At 42.9% G+C, this 9,262-nt stretch overlaps 1 protein-coding gene across 1 annotated transcript in view; it reads left to right on the forward strand.

Moving 5' to 3' along the window:
• snd1 (staphylococcal nuclease and tudor domain containing 1) overlaps window positions 1-9,262 on the forward strand; it is a 153,447-nt gene that overhangs the window by 81,464 nt on the left and 62,721 nt on the right. Inside the window, exon 17 of the mRNA XM_031858890.1 lies at window positions 8,680-8,868. Within this exon, the coding sequence (XP_031714750.1) occupies window positions 8,680-8,868 (189 nt within the window). The remainder of the gene's footprint in view (window positions 1-8,679; window positions 8,869-9,262) is intronic.

Raw genomic sequence — 9,262 nt, forward strand, 5'->3', positions numbered from 1 at the left:
CCCCCCCCCCCCCCCCCCCGGCAGGAGATCTCTCCATAATTTATTGCTTCAGTTTGGTAGTCTACTGGAGGTCATTCGCAGAGGACAACCGCTCTGATCGACTCACTATTGACCTCTGCTTTTCCTCTCTCTACATCTTTGCTCCGACTGCTTTTCTGTGAAGACTTCATACGTCTTTCAAAGCCCTCTTTTGAATGAAAGCTCTCCCTATGTACCTCTTTCGCTATTGGCTCTCCTTACTTGTATGATTATAGCTTGAATTGTGTATTTTTTCTCTTTTTCTGAGGTAAGGCTGAAGGATTATTGGCTCCAAAAATTGCAGTGACAACCGAGATTGAGAGTTTTATGTTGGGTTACCTCTTGAATTTGATAAAAATCCTGTATAACCTGAATTCAGATCATGTAGACTCGGCTTTTCTTAGTTGGAGATGGCCCAATGTACCCCGTGTCAATACATTAACTCTTACTAAGGAGGACTACAAGGAAAAAGAACAGCTAATATCTTGTCAACTTCTGCTGTTGGCATTTCTTTTCCCGTTTCCTCAACAATTCCCCCTGTGACGCATGAAGCGTAAGTAGTTTGATCTCAGCTTGAAAGGCGAGTGAGGCCAGGCTCTAACAACAGATTCAATAGGACTAGCGGGTAACAACGCCAGATTATGTTGTCTACCACCTGCATTAACTGGAGGCACATCTGGCTTATTCAGCTCGTGTCTCCATCTCTTTCCTTTAACCCTCTCCGCCGACTTAAAGCACACGTTAAAGACACACACACACACATCATGCCATTGGTGTAGAAGTTCTTCCTCATGAGTGAAGAAGACGGAAAGCTCGCAATTTGTAACACCTGCAAGTCCAAAATAAGCCACGGAGGAACAACCTTAGACCTAAGATTTGTTTGAGTGAGAGAGAGGTCCTGTAACTTGGTGCAGTTTTGGAGAAAATGTTATTCAATGTGTTATTATGAACATACAATTGAATGTAAATTTTCCATGAAAGAAAATGTTTGTATCTGGCAATAATAGTTCTTAGACAGAAAGAAAATTGGAATCAGCAGGTCAGACTCCAACATGATATTGAAGCTTTTCCCAGAAAGAAGCTTGTCTTTTGTGTCACAGCCAAGCAAGAGAAGTTTAACTTCCTCTCCTCAAATTTAAAAAGATGGACTGTTTACTCCAGGAAGAGGTGGACAGATGGGGATAAAGCACTCAAATTCTGCGGGACTGGAGGGCGCTGTTTGCTGCAGCGCCAGTGAAAGATTTGTTTTCCTCGATGCGACTGCTGCTATGACTGTAGACCGTTGGTGTATGAGGAAGTGTCCCTCTGCCACCAAGTTGTTTCGACAGCCACATTGAGACGCACTTCGGCTCTGCAGTCAGCACTGTGAACGGCAATATCCTGCTGAGCTGAGGCCAATGCTTACCTTCCACCATGCTGTAAATGGACAGTTTCTTTCTTTCACGTTTAATGTGAATTGCCACGTGTGTCGCTCTTGTACATTGGAATGTTGTTTGGCAACAAGTCCCCCTATTAAGCATTTATGAGCAGTATATAAACCCTTTATTACACACTATAATGTAGTTGTAAGCAGATATAAGTGTTTTTCAGTGTATTTTTGAACATACATTGATAGATAAAGTGTCCTTATGTCTGCTTACAGTTACATAATAGTGTTAATCATCTATGACATTTTGAATGCTGCTTATTAATACTAACTTGCTGATTGTAAAGGTTGTTTGATGCTCTGGTTCACACAAACCCTCAGTTTTACTCCTTTTAGTTTTGACAACTTTAACTGCTTATCCCCGTTTTCTTTTTTGGACATTTAGAGACACTTGCTTGGAAATAATTTTGCATGATTTTACCAGCATATTTCACAACCTCCCGTTCCCAGGCTTAGCTTGATCAACATCTGACAAATAGCGGTCTGTCCGACTGTTAATGAAACCAACCCAGTTTGGAATCGGTGCCAGAGGTTTGGCTCTCGGCCTGGAGCTTTGCTGCACTGCTAGATTGCCAAAGCTGGGACAGTCAATAACCCGCGCACACACACACAGGAGTCCTACCGGCTTAGGACGGCAAACAGGGAAGCTTCACCTCATCCAGCCTCATTTCATTCTAAAGGTCCCACCGGCCTTGGGTTGCTGATATTGTAGTCCATATCCTCCAGGTTTTTAAAATATGTTTTGTGTGGACATTGTGATAAATGGAAATCTCATCGCTAACCAAACATTTTAATGCCAGTAGACTATTCTCTTCCTTTTTTACCTCCGATTCCCCCAGTGTCTTTCAATGGATATGTTATTTTGTTTTGTGTGTTTGAAAGTCAAAATAGGTCAATCATTTTAACTGATGTCAATAGAAACAGGACGGCTCTCAATGCCCACGGTTCGATGGTTAGTGACCTCTTTCACCCTCTCTGGTCGTAATTCCCCCTTTTGTTTTAGCAGTGGGGGCTTCGCGAGTCATCGTATCCCCAGCCCACCTTTCTTTACTGGCTGCGTCTGTTCTCTCCGTCTAAGGATTTTCTTTTTTTAATTACAGGCCCCATTAACACGCTGGCTGATCCACGCCATTAAGGGATCAATAGCGGTTTGTTAAATTCATTAATTTATTTGTCTGTGTCTCCCCATCCCGTTCTCTCTTTCTTTAAAGAAAAGGAATCTATACTCATAGATTCCTTTCTGGAACTTATCGGCCCTTTCCTCTGTCGATTTTTACCACAGCGACATACCAACACATTTAGCCATGTCGTACTCATGCGAAATGTACTTAGGACGTGTAGCACTTTTGTTAGTTTTAGGACTCTTTATCAGGAGGACTTCAGGGTAACACCTAAAAAAAGAAAGTGCATATATTTGAATCGCTGCTGTTTATTTTGAGGGACTTAGCATGCGACCCCGTTTCCTGACTACTAATATGTTACATTAACAGCAGTTTATGGACCTTAGTAATGGACATGCATTATAGATAATGGACTGTGGGAAGATTTTTCAGAGGGTAACACGCTGCGCGTCTTTTAACCGAATGACAGCGCTTCTATGTAAACAGCTTCAGGGCGTTAGAACGCCGACTTTCAGCAGCTTGTCATTTTTCTTATCTTTCCCCCTTTTTCTGCGGGCAAGGATTACCAAACACACACATTAGGACGCTGTTTCTCTCTGGTTAGCGCTGTCCACACCGTCAGTGCCCTCACAAAACAGTGACAGCGCTACTGAGATGTTATTCCTGCTCTCTGGCAAACAATTACACACACAGACGCACACACATGTCAGCGAGTTCCCTTTTACGTAGCTGTCATGGCTCGTAGCTACTCTGTCACACTAATAGTGTAGTTATTGCTTCGTAGTAGTTATCAGTTTATTTATTTTGCCCCCTCCCGCTCCTATGTCGCCCTGGACAGTTTCATTCAGTTTTTCAATTTAACTGATTAATTATCGCTGCCCAACAGGAAACACCTTCCAGAGGTATTGATATTTGGTTGAAATCTGAGTTGTGGATGTACGTCTTGCTTGAGGGTTCAGATGTATCATTTAGAAGGAGCTCTGTGTGTCCACTTACAAAAAGAAAAAATCCATATAAGCCAGCATGAGGGGCAGCATTGAGAGATGTTGCTCTTTTGTAGGATGGGGGCCGTTCATACCCCTAAATGGAGTTTTCACACAAGACTGGTCTTAAGGCAGTGAGGCGGAGCCGTCAGTGCTCAGCTTTTTCTGCTTAAATCCACATGTGCCCATGATGAGGACAACCTGTCTTCTTCATGCAACGTTCATGACTCTGAACTAAGTATCCAGAGCCATTGATTTTAAATTTTTTGCATATGAATTAAGGTATAGCGATTATCTGATTCTTTTCCATTTTTCCTCTTTCTCCCCACTTTGCACCTCCAATCTAGGGCTTAGGATCGCTCATTGCTTAGAGGAGGTTTGATCCCTTTGCCCCACCGTGCACACACACACACACACACACACACACCACACTCCCTCAATCTTCTCCAAGGCTCAGTTTGATGAATGGCTTATTCTGCTGGATGAGCAAAGGGCTGTAGGTGGGAGTGACTCGAGTCCTTTCTTTTTCTTTCATTTTTCTGTGTCTTGACTTTCCGTCTGTCCCGCCTGTCGCATTTGTTTTCTCTGAGTCATGGTGACGAGGGAGATGCCGGAAATGGAGAGGAATAAAAACATGACGGCACTCTCGGTTACAGTCAGTTATTTTGGCCTCACCTTCTCATATCGGCTCGAGTACTGACATACGGTACATTTATAATCGCACGCACCCTGAATGTGATGAACGCTGAATCCCGTAATACTCAAATACTCTTGAGGCGGGCGCAAAAACAACCCCCCACATAAATATTATGCCCGACATCATTTGACTTGCAACTTAAAAACTATTGATTCTTTTTTTCTTTCCGCTTTGATTTTCTACACGAGGACGCACAAAGATTTGAGAGAGCCAAAGCTGTGGCAGAGTAGAGTAGCCGTAAAAGCGGCCGCCTCTGTGTTGCTTAATGAGAATGAATGAAGACGTGCCAAAACGTCTGTTTTTCCTGGTTGTTCGCCGCTTGCATCTGCACGTTGCAGGGCCCTCTTTGACAAGCAAATACACACACACACTTTTTTCTCACGCCGGCAGCCTGGAGTAAACTCGCATAACAAATGCTATGTTGCTATGTTTGCCCCTCCCCCTCCCCCCGCCTCGTCTCTGCCTTTTAAACTTTTACGACCAGGACTCGTAATTTGACTCATGCGAACTTAAATCTCGACGGTGATAGCTGTGATCTCAGTAATTGGAATATGCAGTAAAACTCTGATTTAAATAGTGCAAAGAGTTACCGTGAGTGATGATTGAAAGTGCTGACTGACAGATTAATCTCCTCTGTGCCTTGCATTATGTATATACCCTGCTCCCTTTTCTCTGGTGAGAGAATGCATCGTGCATGATGTATGCATAGAGCAATACTTGAATTGAGCTTCTGACCTGTGTGCCACGTTCGACCTCATGTTTTGTTTGAATGTGGTGATAAAAAAAACCAAAATCCTATCGCTTGCCAACCCATCGATGTTCTTTCATTTTCTTTTTGTGCAGGTTTTGGCTCTGACGTGTCACCTACCAGTCTTTTTTTTTTTTTTTTTTTTTTTTTTTTTTTTTTTTTTTTTTTTTTTTCTTCTCTTATATATATATATATGTATTTTTTATTTTTTTTTCACTTTCAAACGGCTAAGTGAATTAAATCTGCTGCAGTTTTCAAACGTGCCCTCGGGCCAGGTTTTCCTTCAATGGCTTTGTCTTTTGTAGTTGAGAATGACTGTGTGTGTGTGTGTGTGTGTGTGTGTGTATGTGTGTGCTATTTTGCCTTTTCCTCTATCCCGTCCACTGTGTCGACACAATCCCAGCGTTTATGAGATTACCAGAGCCCATTTGTGCTCCGGCGGGAGCCATTTTGGCTCGGAGGAAGCCTCCGCTGGGAACCATCTGGGCTCTACTCAAAGCAGTTTCCACTCCGCCTCACCTGTCCTCTCCACGTTGTAACCCAAGCTATTTACTTTAAATGGATACTCAACATTGTGTCTGTAAAACTACAGATCTGGCTCCTGAGCTCTGCTGCGGCACTCTGTCTTCACGCAAAGTAGGGAAGCATATGGGAGTGATGTTTGCACTGTAGTAGTTCTTCATGGGTTGCTATAATCCTTAAATGATTTTCTTTTAATATATATTTCTATTATTCATGTATTTTTTTAATTATAGATGGTTCTATTGATTATTTGCTTGAGTAATCATTTAATGTAAAAATATAAAGAAAATGCAAGTAATGACTTAACAGATCTCAGCAGTATTTAAAAGTAATGTATCCTTTATCTAAAAAAAAAACTAGAAATACTACAACTTTAACGGCAGAGTAATTACTGAAAGTATTTATTTATTTTTTTTAAATATGTAAAAAAACAAATAATTCAACCGCCTTAAAGCAGATTAGGAATCATTAAGTTGTCATTATTGGCAATGGTTGCTCACTGGCTAAACGAGCTGTTGTCGATACATTTTTCTAATTAAGTGCAACATATCGTACCGACACTCTGCAATCCTGTCATGAGTCTACAGCCGCTCCAAATTGATCTTAATCTGCCAGCGGGAAATTAGGCCTCCACTTTCTTTCTTTTATGAATTCATGTGTTCCTCCTCAATTTCCCATTTGACCCTTCTATTAGCGCGTCTCATCTCTTCCCCACTGCCTGGTGGGACGTCGGCTTCATTTTATTTAATGACGCTTTGAAGATATTGGCCACCCAAGGGTTATCATTTACTTATCATTTACATATCATTTTTCTGACTTCAGTCTGTGTATGGCTCTATCCTGTGAAGATAAATACGACAACAGATGCGACTTGTTTTGGATCGAATGACTAATTAGTTTCGATGAAATGTCTGCTTGCAGTGTAATGCGACACACTGTGTGTGTGTGTGTATTATAAATACTGTGTACACTCTCGCCAGACCTCCAGTCATAGGCTCATTTTCTGTCTTTAAGGTTGGCAGTATGTAAATGACAAGTGGTCTGGGTAGAACTAAGACTTCTATATCTTTGTCGCCAATAATGTAACTTAACCCGTTCCCTCCTCTCTCTTGTCATCTCTGCATGTCACATGTTTACATCTGACCCCATTGAAAGCGTGATTGATGCGCCTTGTCCTGCTGTGTGATTTCTCCGCACGGTCGTTACATTCATCACATTTATCTAGTTGTTACAGGACACTTCTGTTTCCCTCGAGCCAAACGTATGGGTGCACAGGAGAGAGAGAGAGAGAGAGAATATCTCCTTGACCTCGAGATGGCTTCCTGCATCCTCACCGAACTCTCTGTGGAATGATGTGGAGAGCTTTCACATGAGGACTGTAAATCATCAGACATATGGAAAGCAAACAGGCAAATGGGACGTTTGAGTGTGTAATTTCCCCCTCTGAACCGTGATTAAACTACTTCAGCTGATGAGCGTTTATTAGACCTCACCTGCCGAGCAGAGGTCAACCGTCTTCCACTCGTTCTACAGCGGCAGCTAGAATGATGTTTGTACCTCCCCCTTTTGTCTTTCATGGTGATAATGGTTATAGGAGCATTCAGTGTGCAGGCTTTATTCTTCTCAAGGATTCAAAGATTCTTTTCGAACACCTTGTTTTATTCCGGCGGTGGAGCTTTTTTTGGTTTCCCCTCCATATTGCCATTTTTCCCCAGCGAGTGTGTGAGTGTTCTGTTTGGCCGTCAGTGTTTTATTTTTGTTTTTTACGATTTGCTGCCTTCGTGGCAGTTGGTGACAGTTAAGTAGGTTCTAGCCCCTTTTTTTTTTTTTTTTGGTTTTTCTCTCCAGCACTCGCCCATTTTGACATTCGGGCCCTCGGAGGACCAGTGCTGCTATAATAGCCTCGTTACGTAACTGCTTCTGCACTTGCAGACAAAGAGAGATACAGATGGGGTGAGTATCTGAGATAGCGGAGAAGGAGGGTAAGAAGCAGATTAAATGGAAGGTAGATAAGGTATGAGTGTACTTAGATTGTATCGCGGTCGGGACCTGAGAGGGTAGACGAATGTCCTGGCTGCTCTTTTGTAATTCAGGGAGTCTTTACAGCACATTACCTATAATTAATGTTATTATATAATAAGAAAACAACTTATTTTGTACATGATATATACTTTTGGATACAAATAAGAGACATTTGTTGTATTCTTTGAGGCATTGTTGCATTGATGTGCCACTGTTGTCGCAGCTTGTAGTCATTTTCCACTCTGCCAAGTAGAAAGTGGAAATATACGTACGTCGCTGCTATATGCCTAGGTTGTCGGTTTTGAGCTTAATAAAAGAGCAGATTATGCATTCATTAATGGAAGCGTTTTACTTTAGTTGAGAACAAGGCCGAGCAGTTTACAAACTTAATTCCCCTCAGATTTCCCTGGTGGCTGAAGGGCTAAGCAGCCCGAGTCTTAATCGCTTGACTTCCCCCTATCTCTCCCGCACACCTGCCCTCTCACTTTCTCGCTGACTGAGGCTTTAGAGTAGGAGAAAAAGAAATCGATTGATTTTTTTCTCTCTCTCTTCTTTCCCCCGGGCGTCCATCACTTATGAAACAAAATGTAATGAATAGATAATTAGCCTGAATAGGCAGAATTTGGTTCTAGTCCATCGTGGGAGATGTTGGGAGATCTTTCCGACTCTGTCAGCAGGGTTAGGCTCTTTCACTGCCCTCATTTGTTAACTTCAGGGAATTGCAACTTTGCTGTCACTAATTGCAAATGATTTACATGACAAACATTAATTAAAGAAATATTGCCATCCTACTTTTTTTTTTTTTTGAAGTGCATACGCAACTCTAATTTAAAGCCACTCGTACTGTTTGTGCAGACCTTTGGGGTTTCTACAGTTGAGCGTTTTAGTGTTTGCAAATCGACACAGAAGTTGCTCCAATTGAAAACTCTGATCCACAACAAAGGAACGGGACAAGGTGTGTGTGTGTGTGTGTGTGTGTGTGTTACCCAATCAATACAGAGCTCACGGGTCTCCATTGATGTGTCTATTTAAAATCAGCGGTGTGTCGTCGTCGTCACTCCATTGCTGTAATTGAATCTCCAACCTAATCTTGGAGCACAGAACACTAACTTGGCCCCTCCTCTTCCTCTGCTCTGTTCCAGGTGGAGGTTGAAGTGGAGAGCATGGACAAAGCGGGGAACTTCATTGGCTGGCTGCACATCGAGGGCCTGAATCTGTCGGTGGCGCTGGTGGAAAGCGCTCTGTCCAAGGTCCACTTCACGGCAGAGCGCAGCGCCTACTACAAAACCTTGGTGTCAGCAGAGGAGGCGTGCCGAGAGAGGAAAGAGAAGGTAAGACTCGTCTGCAAGAGCTGCAGCTACTGTGCATCCTCTTTATCAACGTGATGACCACACTCCCAAGACGTATTTGAGTCTGTGCTGCATTAAACCGTCTCCTGTGAAGAGTGCGTTCCAACGTATTGCAAGCTACACGACTAGCCATCAGTGTGTGTTAGCGGTTCTTTAGTAGAGGTAAAGATGCAGCCAACGGGAATGAGGATCAGAGCCGAGGGGAGGAAACGTAAAGCTCTCTGTTCCAATACGTGAACAAACAAACACATTCTTCCAGGGGTCGGCAACAAGATGCTTCCTTTGGCAACAACCAACTCTTCCCTTGACAGCAACTTCACTATCGCTTGGAAACTTCCACACACTGCCCTTGTCAAAGGCAAAGCCCCCCCCCCCC

The sequence above is a fragment of the Anarrhichthys ocellatus genome, unplaced genomic scaffold (genome assembly GCF_004355925.1).
Source record: "Anarrhichthys ocellatus isolate YVR2014 unplaced genomic scaffold, GSC_Weel_1.0 scaffold21, whole genome shotgun sequence".
Classification (NCBI taxonomy): domain Eukaryota; kingdom Metazoa; phylum Chordata; class Actinopteri; order Perciformes; family Anarhichadidae; genus Anarrhichthys; species Anarrhichthys ocellatus.